General features: G+C 40.1%; 1 protein-coding gene across 1 annotated transcript; it reads right to left on the bottom strand.

Annotated features, from left to right (window-relative positions):
- Positions 1-257: 257 nt before the first annotated feature.
- CAAP1 (caspase activity and apoptosis inhibitor 1) lies at positions 258-20470 on the bottom strand. Its single transcript, XM_055699243.1, has 6 exons — positions 20228-20470; positions 19003-19203; positions 17395-17479; positions 16347-16422; positions 8437-8507; positions 258-2411 (listed from the first exon to the last, which is right to left on the bottom strand). Exons 1-6 carry the CDS (start codon positions 20357-20359, stop codon positions 2068-2070), a joined length of 909 nt encoding a protein of 302 aa, XP_055555218.1. The 5' UTR covers positions 20360-20470; the 3' UTR covers positions 258-2067.
- Positions 20471-25328: the final 4858 nt, after the last annotated feature.

The following is a 25328-nucleotide window of genomic DNA, read 5'->3' as shown; positions in this document are numbered from 1 at the left end:
CTGGGGAGTCACGCCTTTTTACTTACCTAATGCAAACACAATCATCTCTCCTCCTCAAAAAAGCACTGTGCTTTATCTATGACAGCCAAAATTCATTAGAAAATGTTCCTGCTGCAGTCCGGAATATAATCACAATCTTTTTCCTCATGCTGACCAACACTCTGTGTATAATATTTCCTCCCAACGAAGTGGTTGATCAAAACCCAGTAAAATTATTTTGTTTCATAAATAATTCATGACTGCATTTTACACACAAATTGCCTCTTCCTCCATGTGAAATATTAAATTTATTTTGCAAGAAAAAAATCAAAGGAATATTTAAAAGTGAACAACAAAAGAGTTGTATAATAAACACTTCAAATACACTCAATTTTTTAAACTGTGCAGTGATATAAATCAATGCAGGAACCCAGACAATTTAGCTGATTTGCTTTAACCTAAGCAGCAATAGTACAATATCCTAAAAATGAAATAGCACTTGTGTAATCAAAGTCTCTCCTATGCTATATATATATAAAAAATATTTTTGTAAACAGCTTTTTTTCTTCTCCTCTTTTAATCTCAAATTTAATTAGGCTGCAATTACAAATCTTTAGTCCTATGCATAGTAAATCTGTTGCATCTTTGTCACACTACATATTAAAGTTAGCATATGCAACTTCTTGATACAGACCATGAAATAATAACCTTTGACAGTTCAACACACTACAAAATGAACTTTTAAAGGTGACCTGGAAAGCCAATAGGAAAATTAAGCTCAGTGTAGAAACCAATGCCGTAAACCTCCAGCAAGGAGTCAGTAGAAAAGAATTACATTCTAGTTTATCCTGACGTCTAGCAGGATTTCCTTGTTGTCAAACAAGCCCAAATGTATCACTCTGCAACATCGCTGAGTAAACTTTGTACATTTGACTGTATCAGTTCTTCTGGTGGCACAGGAAACGTATTTCTGAATTAAATCTGATTTACGTTCAGTGTTCCTAAGACATCTTAAGTTATTTCCTATATCAAGGCATGGCTTCTGCATGAATTAACCTTTCACTGTTCAGTAGTTGGCATAAATATATGGGATCCACGCAGGAGTATGCAGCCAGCAAGGAATCACCACTGTGGGTGATAAAACCTCAGGTGTTGAGAGTTCCAGTAAAAAAGGAAAGATACAGGCCTATAAACATTTCTCTTAACAGTCAATTGTTACTGTATTGTACATTTTTCTTCAATGTAAAGGACTGATTTTTGTTTATTCATATTGCTTGGGATTTTACAAGCCTCATTAACAATATGGCAATTGTAGAACTTGCAAATGAACCTTGATATGAAAGAGAGGCAAACAATAACGAACAAGTTTTCCTACTAGTTGACATACACACGGTTGCACAGTAGGACTAGGAAGTAAATGCCCTTTGCAGGTGAGCTTTTTCATTTCCACAACAGGCAAAGTTGAGGTATTCAGTGCCTTAAGGATCTAAGTATAGCAGCAGCAAAACTTGTTTTTGCAGTCTAACGTAATTCCACTAGCGTATAACTACAAATAACAAGACAGCACATCTAGGTTTTGCCAGCAGTCTTTGTCTCATTACCTGCTTCTATTTCTCTGTACTCAAATCACCAGTTTACCAAACAGCTAAATGAAATTAATGAAGATAACACACATATTCTGAGACAGTTACCTTTTGATTGGATATATACACACTAACTTAGATCCTCCATTTGCTAAAAAATAATACAAAAATGTTGTTGCCATGGATAACTGATTAACAGTCAGGTGAAATTTACTCGGGTCACTGCCATCATTTAGTGAACGCACACCGTAATTTTCTCACCTGTACTTACGGAAGGTTTTAGTTTATAATCAAATTCATAATGCACTATTTTGCAATCATTTTACTCACAATCCTCTTTAATCTAGAAGAAATCAATCATACCTCAAGAACTATGTAAGAAGCTTGCCACTAAAGATGATACACTTGACTATCAATAAAAGAAAAAAGGGTAGAAAAGGGGTTAACAGGAAAGGGGGATAAAAGAAAGGGAAAAAAGGGAACAAGAAAAAGAAAATTATAAATCTCAGGGCTGTTTTTTTACATCACCAGCTTTCATCAGAGCCTTAATAGCTCTGGCCCTCATCTCAAGCTCCAGAAGCTCCAGCTGCTGTGCTGATGGCTGAACATCTTCTGATGAAGGAACAGCTAAGGTTGTTGCTTTAGGCTCCTTTGGGCTGGACTCTGCCAACCCCAGTATCTCATTCACACTTTTCTCAATGTCCTTCTGAAGGTCATCTATCTGACTGGCTCCACTTTTGACAGCGTTTTCTTGCACATCTGGGCCATCTTCTTCATTGCATGGGCCTTCTATGTCACTATCATATGCATCTGCATTTATGCTCAGGACATCACTGTCTTCTCCCTTGCCTGTAACACAAATGTAACAATCATATAGTTGCCTAACAGTACCATTTTTTCTTTCAACTTGCAAAATTACTTCTGTTTAAAGTGCTTCTGTGCAGATTAAGAGAGTGGCAAAAAGATCTAAGAATTTAAGACAATTAATTCCTCTTCTTTTTCTCCTCCAGCTTTTAAGGCTGATCTAATTTAGACAAGTATTAATGCATTTTTATGCCAATTTAGAAGAACATGCAGAATAGCAAAGCAGCAGCACCAGGAAAATGTATCCCATACTATGAAGTTACATGATCTGTTTTCCTAATTAAAATGTCATATGGTTTTATATCACAAGGAAGCCTCTCTGCAGTGATCAATTACTGTTTTTTATCTTTAAAGTAAACTTTTAAAACTCAGTTTTAAAAATGACACCTCAAAACTATTTTATGTATTTTAAAAGGAATGGGACACTATAGTCAGGTACAGTACTAAAAATTAATAGAAGCGCCACTTACAGTGCAACTATTGAGAATTATTCAGAAGCATTTCAGATGTATTTAACTCAGTAAAAACATGGGGAAAATTAATACATTGGTTTTTAATGCTAGCTGAAAGTTGGAATTTATTTTAAAAAAATTAGAAGAGCCAGGACAATAAAATAAAAGCAAAACTCCAACAGAACTTGAGTAACTGCTCTCACAATTTGGTTACAGACTGTTGCTTTTTATACATTGGCCTTAGAAATTATTAGTCCTTCATCAACCGTGGTATCTGCGTAAACTTACAGTAGGAGTGGTTCCTGCTTAAAATGCATAATTTATAGCCAGATGATCGTAATTACTGATTCTAAAGGTTTTATAATTACTTTTGGTAGTACCGCTATCCAAAGGTATGGCTGTGTTCCCTCTTAATAATGAAGGGTTAGAGCTAAAGATCTGTGGTTTTTAAAAACATACAATTTCTTACCATGATGATTCAAATAAGGCTTACATTCCTATGCAAGCTCCTTTAGTCTATAATGATTCTCTATATACCAAAAATATACTTTTTAATATTCAGACAGTATTGCAAGGCTGTTTAAATTTTTTTTCTAATTATCTTTTAAAAATATGGGAAAGCATGAAGACAAAGGAGCCAAACTCTTTTCAGTACTGCTCACTGACAGGACTAGTGGCAATGGGCAAAAACTGAAACACAGGAAATTCCATGTAAACTCAAGTAAAACCTTTTTACTGTGGGGGTGGGCCAAACACTGGAGCAGGTTTCCCAGAGAGGCCACAGAGTGCCAACCTCGCACATATTTAGAACTCGACAGCATGTGGTACTGAGCCACCTGCTCTAGCTGACCGGCTTGAGCACAGGCATTGGGTTCGATGTCCTTCTAACATAGACTCACCGAACTGTTATTGCCAGTTTCACCCATCCATATCTCACATGACCAGGGCTAGACATACTGATGTGCAAGGATTGCCCATCAACAACAAAATCACTGGAAACCCAAGGAAGTACTTCCACTGTGAATTGCTCTTTTTTTTACTATCAGGCAATCAGAACCTTACTGATGTTCAAAATATATTAAAAAAAACCCACTGATAATGCAGTCTAACACATCAAGGACCTATGACTTTAAGACCTTTAACCAATTACCTTCCAATCACTGTATTTTTTGCTTGAGATGCTCACATGTAATGTCTTACTGTTGGAAAACCTTGGATATTTCTTTTAATAATTCTTCTCAGTAAGAATTTTCCTTTGAGATGGGTTTTGTATCCAATACAAACAATTCTCTCCCCTTTCACAAAGGGTAAAACATCTTTGAAATGACATTTTTTAGAAATCAGAAATCTCTGGTTTATGCTATTAATGTTTCAATTTCTTTTATTATACAGGAAATATTTAAAAATTCAACAAAAAGAATGTGACTTTTCTTGAAAACACAAGTGAAAAGTGAAAAAACTCTCCATCCACAGAGTGATTTTGCAGGACAAGAGTTCAAGTACTGTGAGCCTGATGAATAGAGACAGTTAGAACTTGTAGGGCACAAGCCCTGGGAACAAAGGAGCAAGCTAACTGCAGACTCTTGAGCCGTTGCAGTTGAGATGGCAACCAGATGGACAAAGAGGAACAAGTAGCCAGATAAGGGAACGGATAGTGCCGATAAGGAATTAAGAAAGTCATGTAGGAAGAAACCCCCTAATCTTAGAATAGAAATTGTTGCTATGACAAGGTAAACTAATCAGTTCCTATTGCTTTAACGGTGTGCCTTAAATGTCAACCAATCAGTGTTTTTTACGCTTAAGATTTAACCAATCAGTGTGTAATATGTAGAAGATAGAAATGTATATAATTGTAAGAAAATCACTAATAAACGGACAACTTGCTTGCATCAAGCTGCGTCCCGTCTCTTCATTTGCCGCATGATTTGTATTTCCTTCTTGAGTTTTTGCGCAAACCCATCATGCTAGGTGAATATTCTGTACAAAGATTAGTAAAGCAATCACTTTTCCTCTTAAATGAAAAACAAACACAGCTTCGGAAAAATACTAATTTTTTTTTACATATTTTAAAACACTTTTTGGAACATGTATGCATTTGGTTTTGATTCATGAGCAGCGCAGAAAAACTTGGGAAATATCCGTTTTCCTTGGGGTTTACAACATTCCTGTTACCCTGAGGGTATGAAAAAAAAAAAGCTATAAATACACTTTCTCTACAGAAGGGAGGGAGGAAATATTTTCCATTAAAAAACATATTTCAAATTGGTTTTATAAACAATAGTAACATTTAAACACATAACTTTAAGGGTTTTATTGATTCAGGATTTTTTACTATATATACTTCAAAAAAGATATTCAGATATTCACTCCTGATACAGCCTGTGATTTGTCATAGCACTTAATTCCCAGTTTAGGAATACTGCACATTACCCTGACTGAGAATGCACACCCGATTTAGGATCTTAAAGAGTTTTCAATCCACTACCTCATAACACTGGTTTACCAGCTTGCAAAAACTGGCCATCATACTGGTAAATACAGCATATATGGGAACATATACAGCTAACATATATGGCACGTCCAACGTATCAAAGCTGACAAGAAAGCAAATTCAACTCTGGAAAATGTATGATAAGCCATACAGATGAAGTTTACAGAGGCCTTTTGGTCTTTGTTTTTTGTAAGATAAATCACAATTTTTAAGCAATAAAAACTGAAAGCCTAAAATATAAATGATTCTGAAGCTATAAAAAAATTCTTTTCACAGCAGCACTTATAACAGATGAACACACCAGGGCTTTCTTCAATCCAAAGTAGTTTTGCCCTGTTCTTACTGTGACAGTAACTTCAAGATTAATACTCAAGTTTCAGATGGAGTTTCACCTATTTCCCATACTATCAACTCAACTTTGAATATCTTTTCAACTTCACATTGCAAGACACAAATTATGTGAAAGAACAAAAGAAATGGAAATTCTTCTGTCTTGCTGCATGGCATCAGTCAGCATTTACCTAACACCCGCTCAACCAAGCAGCATTTCCACAGAACAGAAAAAATAGGTGCATCAATGGACTGTGGTTCAAAGCCTGAAAGTTAACTTCCGAGCATACTCATCCTAATTCACTGCCAAAGAAAAACTGCTAGTGCAGAACAACGCTTGCACAGCCTAAGGGCTTTCTCTGTTTCTCACTCCATAAGGAATAGGTTGGAGGTGGGCAATATGTTGGGAGGGATACACAGCCAGGACAGCTAAGCCCCATTGACCAAAGGGATATTCTATACCATATGACATTGTGCTCAGCAATAAAAGCTTGAGCAAAGAAGGAGGAAACGGGGATGCTCACGGTTATGGCATCTGTCTTCCCAAGTAACTGTTATGTGTGCTGAGAATTTGCTTTCTAGGAATGGGCAAAAAATCTGGCTGCCAACGGAAAGTAGTGACTAAATCACTATTTTGCTTTGTTTCAGTGCATAGCTTTTACTTCTCTTGCTGAAGTCTCTTTATCTTGACTTGTAAGGTTTTCTTGCTTTTGTTCTGATGGTCTACCCCACCCCACTGAAGGAGAAGTAACTGAGCAACAGGTGGGTGCATACTGCTGGTTGGTGTCAACTCACCATAGGACTCCTTTTGGTATTGGTAACAAATTAAGCAAAAACAAAATACTAACATTCATTTATCTCTGTCCTAGACTTAGTATGAACTAGGAAGCTAAGCAAAGCTGCCTCGAGTTCCACTCAGAATCTGAAGCCTCCAAAAATGTCTAAACAGTGTTTATACAAGCTCACTGGCCTCCAGATGTTTAATTAGCTGATGGGCTTTATTTTCCTCTTTTGCAGTTGTAATTTTATCCAGTAATAATAAAGACCATGGTTGGCATTTCTCATGATTTTTCTCATTTTGATTACTTCTTCCTTCATCTACAGATGCAAAATTCATTTTAGTACACTTAATTCCATTTTTCAATTTTAGCCACTTTTGCTTACCCTCTCATTCCTTTTTGTTTTGTTTTGTTGTTTTTTTTTCCCATAGCATCACAGGCTGCACCTCAGCAGAATGATTAGAGTCATATTTTTGAATTTATATTGATATTCTCAAAAGCTCTTTAAAACTAACATCTTGAGTGCAGCCACTGTTATAGCCCAAAGTCATCATGATACTCCAGTTGATTAAGTCATAAAAAACAAGAATGAAGCAATCACCTGCAACAGTCATCAATTCCCTTTGATAATACAGAAGTGGAAAAGAAGTGCAGAAAGTCTGTCAGTTCTAAGGTCACTCCATACAGTACAAGCAACATTTAAAACATTCCTCACAAAGCCATAGCAACCTGCTACTAAAAGATCTGTTCCTTTTATTGTGACTCTTTCCTTCTCTGTTTAATTCCCCTAATTACTTCAGAAAGAAACATGTTCCACAAAGCTATTCTAAGAGCTATCTTGTAGACAACATTCTGAATGGTGACATAGGAGGTGCAAGAAGCAAATAATGTTAGATCTTTGCAGAAGATATATAGTTTATAAGAATTTGCAACATTCTTTGATTGGAAAAGCTATTTCTGATGTTACTGCATACAGTTAGTCCAAATGAAAATAAACAGACAGAGAGAAACACCTACAATTCTAGTGTTTCATGCATAAAATAATACTGGCAGTTGTTATATGGCACTGATTTAATGATTGGAATAAAACAAATACTGCTGCAGGTTTAAGAAAACTGTTTCTTTACACAGCAGGTACTCAAATGTGTACTTCCCCTGCTTTTGCATTTTTTATTCTGCCAATCACTGTAGTACCTGAATGTCTCACCCACTATGTTTTTGCATTGAAAAAGAGAAAATATACAAGACAAAACATTTTTTCTCAGAGCTTCAAATATTTTGAGTGTGTACTTGCACTGGCACTGACTTCCAAGTAAAATATGCCAGTTATCAGGCATGGTGGGTGTTAAGCACTGTTCTGTTAGACAGACCTCAGCTCTGCACAATCAAACAAAGCAAGGTAATCATATATCAAGACTGAAGAAAATGATTACACACAGTCCTTTGGCAAACGATTATAACGGATTTCTAGAAATGTCAAAACAGAGTACTGTAGACACCTATGATCATATCAACAGAAAGTAAAACTGCCTCTCAAAGAATTCAGCAAATGGTAATAGCAGTATTAGCAATCACCAATATACCAAGAAATTGAAATGACTGAAGTTCATCCTCAGCTGAAAAACTAGATACAAAGAGCCAAATGAGCCTTGCAAGAGCTTCAGTTATGTTCCAGAACTTAAACTAGCAAACTTCAAAGAGCTGCAGATTGCTTTTAGTTACAAAACACTCTCTCACAGAATTAAGCAGCCAAAGTTCCTGCAATTTCTTCTTCAATGTTCCTCTCCCCTTTTCTGGAATTGGGCCCAAGGGATAGGTTGTAGCCCTATGCCAGCTGATTTCTAAAAGGATGTTTCTCTGTGATTGCAGCTACTGTTCAAAAGAGAGCTATCAGTTATCTGGAATTAGTCACCGCCCAACATCAAGAAAGAAAAATTCCAGCTTTCTCCACTACATACCTTGTTTTGAATCATGACCTTCCAGCTTGTCTTCTCTGAGAGAAGAAGTAGAGTCTACACTGTTGTCCTGTCTGGAAATGAATAAGAAGACATTATAATCTACATCTTTTACAATTTAAGAGAGCTTTCCTAAGAAAGGCTTACTTTAACTAAAGAAATTATGTGGTGGTAGGCCAACAGGCAAGCTACAGTACGAATAAAGGCAAAAAGAACATACAGAGTCTTATGTAAGCACTTGAGAACACACTACTTTGCCTAGCAATACACAAGGATAATTATTTCTACTATACTCTAAACTTTCAGATAATCCCTACAGGTAGCCCCTCCCTAATACTAGGAACTTTTCTCTAGAACTCTAGTAAGTTATCACACAGTTAAGTGATTTGAAAAAGTATCATTTCAGTTGCATTCAAATACTATTTACTGTTTTCTTTTGAAACTAACAAGCTGTTTTCATGAAGTTACCACCAACATCCACCCCTCTTACATGCCAGTCTCACAGTTTCACAAAGGGACACTTTTTAAAATGAAACACAACTCAACTGTTAAATTGTATTCAGTATCTGCATTTCTCTGTTTTTTCTATTTAAAGATTTCTACCCTTATCCTGTAAGGTTTCAACTGATTTATACAAGCAATAAAGAAGAGATACTTTTGTGAAATGTTCACGTCCTTCACATATTTCACACATACTGGTTATACGAACTGTGAAAAATACTGTGAAATACACAGGAAGAAGGAAGGCAGAAGGACCCAGAATCACAGGAAGAGTTCAACTGCCATGGTTAGTGAGCATTTCAACAGCAGAATTGACCATTTCCTACCCTGCATGCCAGCATGGCACTGGTTTCATACATATTAAAATGGGATCAATGCAACTACCCTGCCTGTTGGAGCTAAACAGCACTATAAAAAGGACAGCAGTATTCTGGTATCACTGATGTAAATATAATGACTTTAATTACTTGTTTTTCAGTAATAGCCTGAAGGCTTTTCCTAAAATTAAGTACAGATCTATCTTCCACATGCTTTCAAAGATTTTTTTTTTTCAGGTGTCCAATGGCTATGTCAGGAGGGAGCACATCATAATACTTGTAGCCATCTTGGGTCTGAAAGACAAAGTTGTTTTGATTGCTATTTCCTTTTCTGCAGGAGCAAAGGTTACAAATCAGTAATTCTTCTGTTTCTCTCACTTTTTGTGGGCATTGTAACAAATGTGTATGGTAGCATGTGATAATTAAGAACACGTAGCTGTTTTCATATGCACACAGAACCTGAAAAGATATTTAAATGTTCTGCACCTTAAGTAAGGAAATAGAAAGGTACTGTCCAATGCAATTATAATAAACTGGGAAGAGACTATTTACTATGATGCATTTTTCTCAGAACTCAGGGGTATGTATGCTCTCACTTTGCTTGTCAACTCAAGAAGTATTCTCCCAATCTTTTAATTTCTGATGGACTTTTATTCCCAGGCAGGGCTGAAAAACAAGGGAAAGACAGAAACTAGGCATTCAGATAGCTATGCTGAGTGGGAAGTTCTGTATATATGGCTAACCCCTTCAGAAAATTATTTAAACTTTGCCTCTCCATCAACAGAGTTTGCTTATTTATTTTCTATTTCAGTCATCAGTCTTGTACTACAAAGGCCAGAGGTGTTGCAAGATGGATTACAGTCCTCACCTGTTAGATGTAAAATAAGCCCAGGAATTCAACAAATAAAATTAGGTCTGCTGTATGTGGTGGTTTAGACGTGTTAACCAGTCTCAATCTTCCTGCTGTCATGGGGGAGAAAAGAACAGCAGACAACAGAACATTACCATGTTCAATTTGTAAGTGGATAGAGCAGAGGAAATTGAGGAAATGTTTTGCACTCCTACACACACCTATATAGTCAGAGTTAGCTGAGAGCCACCCCAGTTACCACTCCCATGAGCCTACACAGCGCAGCCCAGGGGAAACATCCTCTCAGCACTCTCAGTGCCAAGCTCCAGGACACAGCTTAGGACCAAATGCTAACTGGTCCTCTATTCTGAGACAGTGCTAGACTCCTGGGTAGCAGCATTTTCCCACCCACCTCCATTACTGGGTGGAGTTAGTCCAGATGCCAGAACAGACCACCAGCTAAATCTGTCCACGATGCTGCCACCGCACACCTTCCCTGAAATTTGAGGTTTTCCTCTCCTGTCACTTGCCAAGGCTTATCACACTCAGTTCTCCATTGTGCTGCCCTGTCTATAGGTTATGCATTCAATATGTTATAAGCATTTAAGAACAAAGACCCAGTGAGAAGAGAAAAATGGCAAGCAGAGGAATCCTAGTAACTTCATCAGTGCAGAGCGATCACCCTGCCTGAGTTGCTCCTACATTTGTGAAAGGAAAGCCATCAACCCATTTTCTGGGAATGAGATCTAGTAAAAGCAGTCAGCTTATAAGATGAAGGGTATTACTGTCTACATGAGCAAGGGGATCTGTAGAGGAGGCTGGGGAAGACCATTTCAAGACCGCCTAAAACATACTAGCAGATGCTTTTAGGCTGAGCACAGGAATGTGTAAGGCAGCATGGGATTTTACAGGAAGAACCAAATGTGGGAAAAGGGAGAGACCAAGGCAGACCGAGAAAGAACAAGCATGGAAAAAAAAGAAAAAAAAAGTAGATAAAGGCCAGCATAAACAGGTTGCTGGTCCGTACAGTTGTCTGGCCAGGCCCTGGACCTGATCACCACAGCCCATCCTGCCTTCTTACTGAACGCAATTGCTATACTAACTATTTTTCCAAATGAAAGGACACCAATTTCTGTATATATGCACGTGTGCGTGTGTGTCTAAGTGCCAGCAACTGCAAAGGGGACCATAGGTCATAGGGAACCGCAGGACTGTGCTGCCAGAAAGTAGACAGAATAAAAAATGTGCATACTTCCTCAGGAAATTTCAATGTCATGCACCACTGTGTAAGCAGATGCTTGTAGTTCACCAGCAAACCTCAGGCTAGTCAGCAAATAACATGGGAGGTCTGGGAGTCAGGCACCATACAGACTGCAAGAGCACAGGCCAAATTCCTGAAAGAGACCAGGGTCTACAAGTAGGCAAACAGAGGGACCATGGCTCCGCCAGATACCCAAGAGATCAACAGTCTGAGTGTCAGCTACTGGGGAGGATCAGAGATCTGCACCAGCTGTCAGAGAAGCCCATAGCCGCAAGGAGGTCTGACCAGCAAATTGGAGCAGGGATGCAAACCCTGCAGGCTTCTATATCCAAGTATGTATGCATGTGTGTATGTCCAAGTACCAGCAACTGGGGTAAGCAGCAGATCTGGGACCAGCTACTGGTCAACAGATCTGGAATAATCCACTTTGTATTTTTTTTTTTTAAAGCAACTCCTAACAATTTGTTATACTTAGCTACTCAACTCTTGACCAAATAAAGTTGTGATATACCCTGCTCACCACTAAGAGCAAAAGCTGCTTAGGCTGCCCCTGCCCCATCCTCCCTCACACATGCTTCATCATTTTGAATTGTGTACTCATCTCTGCACTGGACAGCAATGTGTCATTTGGGGAAAGCCTGATGTTGCACTAATAATATCCAGGCAAGAAATGTCACATCTCTGGTATCACTGTGAGCTCCAACATCAAATTTCACTACAGAATTATAATCACCCCTTTGACAGAAAACTCAAGAGTGACCTCTATGGTTCAAACACTGGCTGTGAAATTACCTACAGCTATTTTAATAGTTATGTAAAAAGAAATTACCAACTGAAAAAAAAAACCCACCACACATCAAAACTTGTTGTAAAGTTTCCTTCCCTTGCCTTGACACTAGCACTGATTACAGCAAAACCACATTCCTTTAAAGACTACCTACTCTCAGCATAAGACTTTTTAGAACCCAGAAGTATTTTTACAGTACGTTTTACTCTTTCAGCATTGATAGGATTGGACTGTACTGCGGGTCAAGCTTCACTACTTCATTTAATAGTGGGCATTTTACACCATCTTGTGGCCAAGCAGAAGCAGTTCACAATTCACTTTTGCTCTCGACTTGTTAATCTTAATTTGTTTGTTAGTAAGAAATACTTATTTCCTAATTATCTATACTGTGATATAGATTTAAGAAAGAGTAGCACAACATCAGGTCTCCAAACAACGGGAGCAGAAGATAGGCTAATCTAAAATTATGGCACAGCATACAAATTTCACACCCTCTTCTTTCATGCCATGCTAGTTAAGTGACCACAGTCATTTGGAGCTTTTTATCAGTCTTTGAAGATAATTCTCCCTCAGGATGACAGTTAAGTTCAAAATCACTATTCCAAGGGATAAACTCTGCATTATTTTTTTTTTAATTAAAACAACATTTGCACAGTATGTTCTTATCAACAGAAAGAAGCCAACTATTACAGTGTGTTGGTGACAAATGCTGTAAATTTTAATTTTCCTTATGCTAGCTTTTCATGTTGGCATTCTCCACGCTAGTGCAATGCTTACCTGAGCTAATGCACATGGATTCTGCACAGAACCTATTACTTTCAGGAATCTGCACAGCTGTCAAAGAAACCTGAGCTTGAGGGTGCTTTGGTGCCACAGCTCCAGCAGATTATGCTGAGTGAGATAAAACAGCAGCACAGGTTAGGAAAAGGGGTACTGGTTAGAGGAGTGGACAGTTAAGACAACAGCACCGCAATAGTAGTGGTTGGGATTCCAAGCTTCAGTCATAACTGGGGTTGGAGACCAAAAGAAGTTCTGTGACAGAAAAATGTATCTTAACGTACTAGACTAGAAGATAGTCTGACAACATGAGACAGTCATGCTCAGTTTCCTTACAGAGCTTTTAACTGTCGTTAAGAAACATCCTTCTAAATGATATGGAGAAACAGTGTGAAATACGGACAACGGACATCGATCGTGATTGTATGTGTCTGCTCAAGGAATGTGGGTATGGTGACTGGTCATGGGTGTGGTGTCTGGTCACATAGCCACACAGCTTTGAGGAGACCCCTACCCTTCTTCCTCTAACAAAGGGGCTATTTATAAAAAGGAGGAGAAAAGGATAAGAGACATTCCAATGTTATCTAGAGGGAGTGCTAAGTCTCCTTGCTGGAGAAGACCAGATGGTCACAAGGACACGAGTCACCACTCCTTGCTGGAGAAGATCGGATGGTCACAAGGACATGAACCACGTACAAACCTGCAAGACCACCACATTCCAGGCAAAGGACTGATAAGCTAATTAACATACCAAGCGAGAGTAGGCGGGTTTAGGTAATGACTATGTATAGGTGTTAATTGAATAGTCATTGTTTTACGGTATAAATATAAGATAGTTAGTTACTTTGGACATGCACGTTAGGCAGAAGGATCCCCTGTACATCCAGCGCTGCCAATAAAGGATACTTAGTCACTACGAAACTTTGACTACGTTCTTTAAATCAATCTGGCACCCCAGGTGGGACACCTCTCTGCCAGGCTGTAGGACCCGCTGGGGATAGGACTCCCTACGGTACCCCCGGGATTTCCCGGAGGGACTCCTTGACTCAGCGGATCACTGTGGCGGCAGACAAGGTCCCCATTGCTGTAAGTGACAGTATTCTTTATTTTGGTTTGTTTGTTTGGTAGACCAGTCATTTGGAACTGCCTGTAAGTCAAAAGTTAAACTTCTGCAGGGTGGTGTATACTTTTGTGGCTAGCACCTTAAGTATACGTTTGGTTGGCATTCAATTGCCATTTGGTTGGCATTCAATTGCCGTTTGGAGCCTGGCAAGTTCACCTATAGGGCTCATTTGGTACGGTCTTGCCTATTACAGTTTTCTGACAATAAAATCCAAAACTGTAAGTACAGATCAGGAGCCAAACTATTCTAAAGAAAACTTAAAGGTAATTCAGGACATGAATGATAAAATAAAAGTAAGTAAGTGGACTTATTTAAGGGATGGTCGTATAGTGGTACCATCCAATTTAATATAGACCACAGCCCTAACAGAACATAAGACTCACTGGGGAGCCCTCTGGGCACTCAGCCCCCTGAGCTGGAAGACAGGGATGAGGAGGAGCAGCATGAAGTCCCCACAGCTCAGGAGGAAACAGTGACCTTCTGCTCCACTTAGACACATGTCTATGGGGCTGGGTGGGATCCATGAAAGGGTACTGAGGGAGCTGGCAGGCGAGCTCACCAAGCCTCTCTCCATCATTTATCAGCAGCCCTGGCTAACTAGGAAGGTCCCAGCAGGCTGGAGGTTAGCCAGTGTGACACCCATCTACAAGAAGGGTGGGAAGGAGGATCTGGGGAACTACAGGCCTGTCAGCCTGACTTCGGTGCTGGGGAAGGTTATGGAGCAGATCATCCTGAGTGCCATCATGTGGCAAATATAGGTCAACCAAGCAATTTAAACTGAGATGAAAATTAAAGACATATTAATGATTATAAACAACCAAAGTTTAGCTTGCCAATGCACTTTTCACTATTTCTTCACTGTTGCATCTTCAGTCTCCCTGTTTACTGACTGACTTGTTGCTGTTCTGGCTGAAACAGTGTCTTCTGAAGTTTTGCAAAACTTGCATTCATACTTACTTACACACATGTTGCTAAAAAGTTAACTGAAATGCCTATAGATTAGACTTATTCAGTAAAGTGGGCTTGTGACATTTGTAAAAGCATAATACTGCTCCACTTACTGAGCACTGGTCTTAATGATTGATACAAAACCTTAATTTTTGTCATTTCACCTATTTCTTCTTATCCTTTCATTTGTCTACCACCCAAACAGCTTTCTCTCTTTGTTAAAGCCAGCACACAGCTGAACCTATGAGCCAAGGGCCTGAGATAGCACCCATGTGTGTAGCATGCTATTTGTTAACCCTACACTAAAATGAGAAAAAAACCCCACAACTTCTACACTGACATAGCTTGCCTAGACAGTCTGGAGGGATCTGAAATATTAAACAATCAGGATGTAGACAGAGATACAAGAACCAGAGGCAGCTCAACCATTCTGTTCAAAGGAAGCATGACCAACATCTCTCAGTTTCTCTTACTTTTTTTAAACACAATTTCTTCTTGATTTTGCTGTCAGTTACTGCTCATATCTCTCTCACCAGTGATGCAAGGTGACCTAGCTTGGTCAGGTTTTGGCAACTGCAGCAATGGTTAAAGAACTTTGTCCGTTTCAATTCTGCTGTACTTCAGAGCTATGAGAACAGGTAGATCACACCAACTCACTTTTGTTTATAACAGCTTATGCCTGGAATATTATCTGTGCAGTGCAAAACCAGTACATTTCCAAACTGCAATTTGATCCTATAGATGTTGTTTTCCTGAAACTTTCCTACTTGCCATGGACAAATGGGTTGTTAAGTGTCTTCGGATACCCGCTAAAACGGATACCGTTAAAAAATGGTAAATCCTACCTGCTGACTTTGTTCCTTTATTCATTAATTGACAATAACGGTTTACTCTTTTTATGTTTTACCAGCTCAAGTACCTACTTTATTTGCATATAAGCAAGACTTTACTCAGTCTACTGTAGCTGAGGGTCATAAATACGGCTCAACAAAAGCTTTGAAATACCCTTCAGCCACAGAACTACCTTCTGGAAATCTAGCAGCCCTAACACAGCCATACCTCTTTAAGATGAAGAACACTTCATATATTCTGCAACAGTAAAAAGCTCATGAAGTAGGCCTTAAAAACAAACACATAATTTCTCCAAACATCAAAATCCTGGAGCATTTTTCATGGTTTCCTTAGTCAACAAATTTGCCTTCTCATTCTCATAGTTGTATTCAACTAAAGTAACCACAATTAAGTATACAGCGACTGGGTCTTTCAATATTACATTTGGTCATTTCTCATGAGAAATCATTGTATTGCTCAGTATTCTTAAGTTTTTATATGTTTTGTCTTTTACTCACTGACTGACAGGTTCACCTCCAGTCTTGTCTCCTCCATCTGCCTCTTCGTCAGTATCTGAATCAGCTCCAGTCTTGCCTAGATGCACAGTTTCAAACATGAAAATTTAGGCACATAATATAATTAACGCTAGGTAGTTAGGCTTACTCTTAATGATTAACTCTACTGCAATCAGCAGAGGAGTTTTTCCCCCCCCCCCAATTAAAGCAGATGTTCTAAAATTAGACTTGGTCAAAACCAAAAACCTTATTTGTGAATTTTCTGCTAGTCACATTGTTGGCATTTTTCAGTTATACTGTATTACTATGAATAAAACTGAATAGCTATTGATAGTACAATACCACAGGCACTAAAAATGAAGCACAGGAGACAGAATTAATAGAAGGCACTCTGCACCATTCGAGATTTGAAGTGTTCCACTTCATTGAGAAGACAGCAACATGTTTACAAATAAATTCTACAGCCCTTAAATACCAAATGAAAGTTCAGTAAAATACTGAAAAGCTGGAACGTCAGATCCTTAATCAAAGCACATGAACTGTGTATCTCAGCAGAGCAGAGGGATCCACCAAGAATCATTCAACTACACCAAATACCCAAATTCAGTTGCTAACAATTGAATTGGTATTGCAGTATGTCAGATTTCCCCTGCAAAGAATCAGGAGGCAATTTAATGTCAGTTTATCTAAAATAATGGATTTCAAACAATACTCCTAGCTGTGGTTTTTTCAAGTCAAAAGCTTTGTTCTTAGTTTGGGTACTAAGGAAAAGAAGCTTATATTACTGTTTTCTGAATGTGTCCTTAACAGCTTCTAAATCAATGGACAATTTCATTCAAGCTTAAAAGATCAAAACCAGCATACATACATACACACACACTATGTGTATATATATATATATACACACACAATTAGCATGCGTATATATGCAATAATAATACACACCAATATATACTTCTTAGTGTGTGGATACATATATATTAGTAGCTAGAAACTTTCAGAAGCAAACTTTTCTCTGTTGTACAGTGGTGCCTAAAAGCTTTATTCATACCTTCAAGTATCTTCAACAGTTTTTTTTCAGATAACAGCTCCAACTGCTCCAAGCAAAGCCTTTTGATTTCATCCATGGAACAGTCCTAAGACGACAGATAAGACAGACCATGAGCTACTAAAAATTTCTGAGGACAGAACAATTATGAACAGTTGGTAGTACTCCAAGTGTACTGAATGAAGAGTTAACTCAGATTGCAAGTCCCTTCACTGTTCTAACCTGCATTGATGCAACTGCTGAAGAACACCAGGTAGCTGTTCCAGTTTTGACAATTACCAGAAATAGAGTGTGTGTTTCTGAAAATTTAAGCAATATGCCCTGTCGGTCATTTGACCTAGGGCTTGGAGTTTTCACTGCAGCTGCAGCACTGAGCAGTAGATATACCAGGTCACATGTGTAAAGCACGGAAGAGCAGACTGTAGCCCTAATTGCTCCTAATTCTCCATCACTCAGGAGCAGGTGGATTACATAATCAGACCTGCAAAGGCCAGAACCAACTGCTGAAAACAAGTTCATGAACTGAAGCAAATTATTAACAACACACCAACAGTTGTGTATCATAATAAAGAAAACCTAAGATATACATAAATTGTGATCTATTCCTCATGCTTGATATGCACCACAGGCTGCCACAGATTTATGGGTATTCCAGTTACCTTCATATATTTTGTAGCGCTTTGTGTCCTCTTGGCAAACTACAGCGATAATTTCACACTTTCAAATGTATTTATTTTGCATGTATACAACAATACTTGTATGTATGCAACATACAAGTACCAAAATTAGGAAGTGCTGAGCATAGTGTAACATTCATAACAAAATGTAAGTTTGGTCCTAGACCACTAGGCAACTTCCTTTCAAACTCAGTCATGCCTTTGCCTCCAGTTGCTGCAGACCTCTTTTCTTGTCCCAGAGATGAGATATGGATGCAATTCACTATGTGTTTAAAATTGAGAAGTCCTGCCTTGTTTATATTAGTAACATGACTCAAAGATAAAAATTAAAGACAAAAATTTTAAAAGACATTAACAAGCATCACGCAAATGGCATTTCACCTGCAGGCTCTTCTGTACAGGCTGCTAACCTAATTTGTTTTTACCCAGTCCTGCAGTTCACAAGACTCAAAAAGCCTATATTCTAACCCAGTAAAAACTCTAGCAATACTATCGCTGAAGTCCACAGAAGTTACAGCTTCAGAAGATGTTTATCAAAAGGTTTTATCGCCTTATCACAGACTAATTTAATACCATACAAAGAAATCCAGCTGACAAAAAGAACTTTTATTATCAAATCAGTCTATTTATTAGTGAACAACACTCCTGAATTTACTCCATGCATTTACAAGAACTCCTTCTGCATTTAACTGACCAGTGCAGACAGACAGTATAAAAATAAGCAGTGTGCAATTCAGCAAGCTGAGCAGTGCAAAAAAGAGTAACTGGAACAACTACATAAAAATCTTCAGAAAGTCTAACTTTCAAAGACTTGATATAATCTTCATTTAAGAAACATACAAGCAGCTTTTATAGACTTGAAAAATAAGTGTGCTTTGTTACACAACCGTTCATGCTTGTAAAAAGTATATAAACAGGAAGTGTATTTCAGTACCTTTAAAATATCAGGCAGCATCTTCTGTAGTTTTTTCTCTCCTATGACACAGAAACACTGTTGAAGCATTTCTTTTTTGTCCGTGATGTAGAAACTGACAGGTTTGAGTGACACACTGAGATCTAACCCTCCTTCTTCTATATCACTGGGTTGTTCAGCCTCTTCCACTTTTTCTCCAGATGGTGCACTGCATTTTGCTTCCTAAAATCAAGGAAGGCAAATACAATTTTTACATTTTCTAGTGAACTACAGAAGAAAACTTACAGCTTCCTTTGTGCTTGCAGTAGTTTCACCTTCATAATTGCACGGTACATCTTAAGGTGGACTTCTGAGCTTCCAAATAGTGTTTTAGTTTGCAAGATATGTTGCATTACATTGCTGCTGAAACTATTCTTATTGTAGGGGAAATTTTAAAAGCTTCAAGAGGCAAAAACTACTTTTAAATATTAATGGGAAAATATTACCTGCAAATCCCTAGCTGCTGCTGAAAAAAAAAAAAAACGCACCATGAAAAAAACCTCTAAAGCATGCTTTAAGGCAGAAGAAACCCATCTCTCTGTGCTGTGCGATTAAATCACTAGCCTCATAATTTACAGCTGCCTGCTAAAAAGAAAACTGGCATACTATTCACTGCGTGGCACAGTCCGAGATTAAACGTGGGCTTCGTACCAGGAAAATGTGCCTTCCATACGTCAGTGGAAGACCTCTGCAGTTAAAAAACCCCAAACCAAAACGGCTAGACATACATTTTGCCAGCCCCACGATTCACCCAGGAGTGCACGTCACACCGGTTTTCGTCCACCTCCCACACGGGCTCACAGTACTGCGAGCACAAGCGCCACGACCGGGGTCACCTCTGAGCTTGTGCCCCACACCTGTGACCCCCGAGGACGAGACCGGCCTGCCCCTGCCGTGCGGGGAGCGGCACAGCACGGCACTGCCCGCCCGCGCCGCGGCCGCCCCTGCCGCACGGCTCCCCGCGCCGGCCGCCGGCCCCTCGCCTCCGCACGCCGACAAGTTTCTGCTGCCGGTAACCGGCCCCGCGCCCGTGCCGAGGAGCCACCCGCAACGGGCCGGCCCAGAGCCAGCCAGCACCCGGCAGCCGGGCCGAGGGTCGGAAAGCGCGCTGGGGCCGAGCCCTGCACCCCCGCGGGCGGCAGGGGGAGAGCAGCGGCCAGAGCCGCGAAGCCACGGGCGGCCGGCCCACCCTGTACCCCCGCGCTACCTCCAGGGCGCCGTGGCTGGACTCGGTGCTGCGCCACTTCCTCTCGCCACCGGCCGGCCCCGAGGCCCCCTCCGGGCAGCAGGAATGCGAGCGGCGCCGCTTCTTCTCCTTGGAGCCCTTCCTGCCCGGCATGGCCCGCGGGGCCGCCGCTCCCCGCGCTCACATCCGCGCGCGGCCGAGCCGTGCTTCCGGCAGGCCCTGATAGCCGCCTCGGCGGCGCGTCAACGCCCGTTCCGGCGGGGCGGGGCGGGGCGGGGCGGGGCGGGCGGGGCCGGGCCGCCCCCGGCGGGCCCTTGCGAGGTCCCCGCCGCCCAGGTGGCGCTGGCGGTGGCGGTGGGTCCTCCGGCCCCCGGCGCGCCCGCGGGGAGCGCTGCGTGGCGCCCCTGCTGGCGGCTGCCTGCCCGCAGCCGGCCGCGCCGCTGGGTGCCGTGGCGTGCGGCCCGCCTGGGTCCGCCGGGGTTGCGGCGCTTTCGTAATTGTGTTGCGGTTTTGGTTTTGGGGGTTTTCTTTGCGGGTAGCGAGGTGGAAGTAAAACTGTCCCCAAGCATAGGCAGGACACCCTGCCTGCCTACCACCCTGCCACCCACCACACAATATCTCTGGTCCTCCGTAATGACACTTCAGTCCTGACCATTTTTTCCCTGGCTTTCAACCTGTTTCAACAGTGTGAGGACCTTAACGTATCTCTTTCCTTGGCACCTCTTTACAAGCAAAGATGCTGTCCAAAGCCTCTGGGGAGCCCAGGTAGATGACACAAAATCCAAGCAAACCACAGTGTGCAGGTAACACTGTCTTTGTGCTCAGCAGCACCTGCGGAACACCTGAATAGTCTGTAAGGTTATGCTGGGGGTGGGGTCAGGAATCATCTGCACCATCTTTCTTCTGGGTCTGTGGGGTTTTTTTCCTAGGTTCAAACATGTTGCCTTCCAGTTTGATAAGTTCCACGTCACATTGGACCTTCAAACGGCACTGGTGGTATTGTCCCGTTGAGGTAGAAGTCTACTGCATGCAAGCAGTACAAAGCTAGCAGTGATCAAAAGCGCCATGGCCAGATGATGGGTAACACAGTGGTTGACACTGTGTTTTCAGAAGGGTTAAAAGAATGTATAAAGTATCATCTGTTCTTTCTCCAGTAAGCGTGAGTCCCTGCGGGGGCAGATAATGTTCAGTCACAGGGCTGATCGTAGTTAGTCTGTGTTCTTCGATGACCTGGGTGGGTGAGAATAGATCTTTATATTTATCATCACAAAATGACCACCTTGATGGTGTAATCTGTAAAGTATCTGTACTTTACTGTACAGATAAAAAAATCTGTAAAGATGACAGAGGTAATGTTGATGAGGTGTATATGAGTTTGAGTTGAAAATGGGATCCCTTAAGCAACTATATGGAAAATAGAAGGAGTATATGCAGAACCAAGTGTTAAAGATGGATCAGGAATTATAAAACACCTAATAACTGCCTGAGCTGCTGGTTTTGCACAAAACTTGCACCTTTATTTGTGTGGACTGTTTTGAACAAATGCAGCACCTGTTCACAAAGAGTACAGATGCTGAGTGTGTTGATAAAATTATTTCTAACAGTATTGGCATTTATGTGGTCAAAGTTAGGCTTCAAAATTTACTGTCAGAAAGGGGTAGTTCACACTTAACACTTCTTTCTTCCATGTGTTTGATACAGATCAACAGTGACTTAGTCCACATTTGCAACTTCATCTTTGCAATTGGAGAGTCTAGAAGAAAAAAAAAAAAAACAACCAAAACCCACCAAAATGGAAAGCTCAGTCTCTGGGGTAAATAAGCACCAAAAATCCACTGGAAAAAAGAGGAAATCTGAAAATGCCCAGACATTCCTTTAGGCTTTCAATAGTTGCATATGGCATCTTGTTGCTGAACATTTAAATTCACAGTCTATTCAGAACACATTTTGAAAAGGTGGGAAATAGTCACTGTCACTACACTCCAGATTTGTTGATCGTTTAAAGGGCCAGTGGGGGAAGGAACGTGATCACGGTATATAGTATTGGATCTAATTCTGCGAAGACAGCTGAAATGAGTATTTTGAAACAAAAAACTTCACACAATTGGAACCAGGAGGTTATGACATTTCCTAAAGCATTTACAGTTACTTCTTTAGTACTGATCTATGGTACTACTCTTCTACAGATTACTTGAATATATTACATTATAGCGAAGTGACTGCATCCAACGATTCATTAGTGTGTAGTTCAACGTACAGTGCTTTTAAGGAAATAAAGGTTTGAAGACTCAAGTTCGTCTCTTTCTGTCTACAACCTGATCATGACTCCAGTAGTTTTCAAAAGTCTGCTTGAGATTAGGCCCTGATGAGAGCAAGGTGCATCATAATAATAAACGTTACAGAAATTTTGTGATTTATCTATTCCAGGTTATGTGACTACAGTCTCCATTTGTCTTGGCAAGTACAGCAGTTGGTGCTCAGCTACATCAGTTTTGATTCCCTTCAGTTCCCTAGTAACACATTTTATGTTGTATGCCAAGTTCTGGTCTAGGTAGGTCCATTTCTGCTTCATAAAACCAAAGGCAGGCCTAAGAACAAAGTGTGAAGTGCTGCTACAGGCCTGTTAGCGGTTCCTTTCAAGAGCTTCCTTCTAGCTGAGAAAAAGATGCCAAAAGAATTGTATCATCTACTGAGAACTTCTGAATGCTTCGCAGAAGACACAATTTTTCTTCAAGGGGCTCTTGAAATCTCTGAAAAATACTTTTACTATTCCCCTGATGAATCAAGTCAGGAGCACTGGGCACACAGATCAACTTACTTGATGTTTATTGCTGTAGATAGCAAGCCAGCTCTGAGTTCCATGCTAAGCACATGCTTGTTTTCAGTGTCCTCTGGTCTCAAAAGATTGGACACAACGGACCTCCTGTCTGGCATGTTTTCTAGACATAGATTTAACATACTTTCAACTGAAATGGAAACTTCATTCTGGTGACATCCTTAAGGTTTCCTAGTTGTTGGTGATCTCAGCAGCAGATTTTGTAGTACGCTTACATATATTTGTGTGTTTATGTACATGCTTGCTTACGTGTACCACCATGGAGTTTTAGAAGTGTCACTTGAAACAAGAGCCATAGTGATTATTCATTTTCAATAAAATAGGCTACTTAGTTGTTAGATGTTGAAAGACATAAAAAAAAAAAGTCCACTGCTTTGTAAAAGATAGGAGTTTATTCCCCCTTTTTGCACTCAGCCTGTGTAAGCACATACACAGTTTTGCTAGCTTGGGAAAATCCTCACTGAAAGCTGCACAAATGTATGAAAGCATATAGCGCCAACATGCTTGTGTCAAAAAAAACCCCAACCAAACCACAAAAGAACAAACAGGTATTGTAAGATGTTACAGTGTACTGCGAGATCTTGCTGTGTGTTGTAACTTTTTTTTTTCATTACCTCCATTGCCTATGCTACCACTGCCTCTCTCTATGGGGACAGACACTCCGAGGACAATTCCTGCAGGGATGGAATCCAGTGTCCCCTACTCCCTTTGTTCCCTCAGACAATGCTAAATCATGGAATGGTCAGGTATCACAGTATCCTGTAGGAGCAGCTGTCCTTCTATCCAAATATTCCTGGCCTGCTTTGTATATCGTACGTAACACATAGTGCTGCAGTTCCCAGATGAATTTTTTGCTGCACCCCATCACTTCCCTGCAAATTTAAATGAATTTAGTAGTATTGCTTAATGTACTGTTTCTTGAAGTTGCCAGAGTATGTTTATTAATGTAAACATTAATTTTTGGTCTGGGAAATTCATGACAATTTTCATGTAAAGAGGTAATCTGTAACAGAGCAATCCCACAACAACAAACCCTAAATGTTAGATAAGCATAATTTTCAAAGTAGCACATGTACAAACACAGTTAAAAAGCACAACATTAAAAAGCTGAAGCTTCAAGAATGATTGTATAGTAGGCAACCAAAATTCAACAGACAGGCACAGTATTTCAGACACGTTTCCTAAAGGTAGCTTCTTACATGTTTTCCCAGGAAGGGGCTGATCTATCGTTAAGCACTGTAAATCCTGAATAACCTCTTGGACTGCCTTATACATGAAGCTGCAAGAGAGAGATGAAAAAAACCTTTGACTAAAGCTGTGATCAAGACTGTAAGGATATGTATCTGGAAATTCATCAGGAGTGTAGCAGTAAAACTGTTCCAAGTGTGCAACCAAGGCCCTGGGAAACAAGGTTTGCTGGAAGTAATGTAGCAATTCAGACAGTTCAGTTAGACGAAGTAAAAAAAGTTAAAAGCTCTTGGTCACAAAATCTTTCACATCTAGCACAGATGAAGCAGACAGGTATCACATAACAAAGAACTCATGTGCCAGAAAATCTTGGAACCCCCCCCTGCCCTTTTTTTTCCCCATATTTTTCATTCTGTTAGTCTAATCAAAAACGTAACTTGAATATTGACCATCTTCATCTTAATTCTGAACCAAAGCGTAACATTTGCATGACTAATAGGAAATAGCATTCCCCTTTTGAGCTGAACATCTTGGATCTCTTGTAAGTACTGTGAAAAGGAAAGTAAGATCTTACAGCTACCACAGCTTTTACGTTAAAGCTACTTCATAAAACTTACACTTGTACAGTTCAGAGTATTTAAATTGTAAGGTTAAGAGACCTGTAATGATCATCTAGTCAACTGCCAGACTAGTTCAAGACTGACGAAAAGCTAAAGCAAATTAAGGACATTGTCCAAAAGCCTCTTACACACTGAGAGGTGTGGGGCATCCACTACCTGTAGGAAGCCTCTTCTAGTTTCTGCTGCTGTCTGTTCTGTACACCTGAATTTATCTCCTACTGTTCAATATGACTTTTTCTTTTAAAAATCATTTAATATTTTACAACATAAAGACACTTGCTATCAACTGGCAGAGTATTCCTGTCATTAAAAGTTAAGTCATGTAAAAGCTTTTGTTCAAGCCATTTTGCAAGATAAAAGGTATTCACTTATCAGCGAAACACAACACCTATATGGCAGTTAAGTATTCTACCCCTTGAAAAGTCACCTAGTTTTAGAGTAAGACAGTAAAAGTCATAAAACAGCTAGGTTTCAGAAA

Source organism: Falco cherrug, chromosome Z (genome assembly GCF_023634085.1).
Source record: "Falco cherrug isolate bFalChe1 chromosome Z, bFalChe1.pri, whole genome shotgun sequence".
NCBI lineage: Eukaryota > Metazoa > Chordata > Aves > Falconiformes > Falconidae > Falco > Falco cherrug.
Note: the sequence above shows the minus strand (reverse complement) of the source record. Positions and strands in the feature narration are given on the sequence as shown.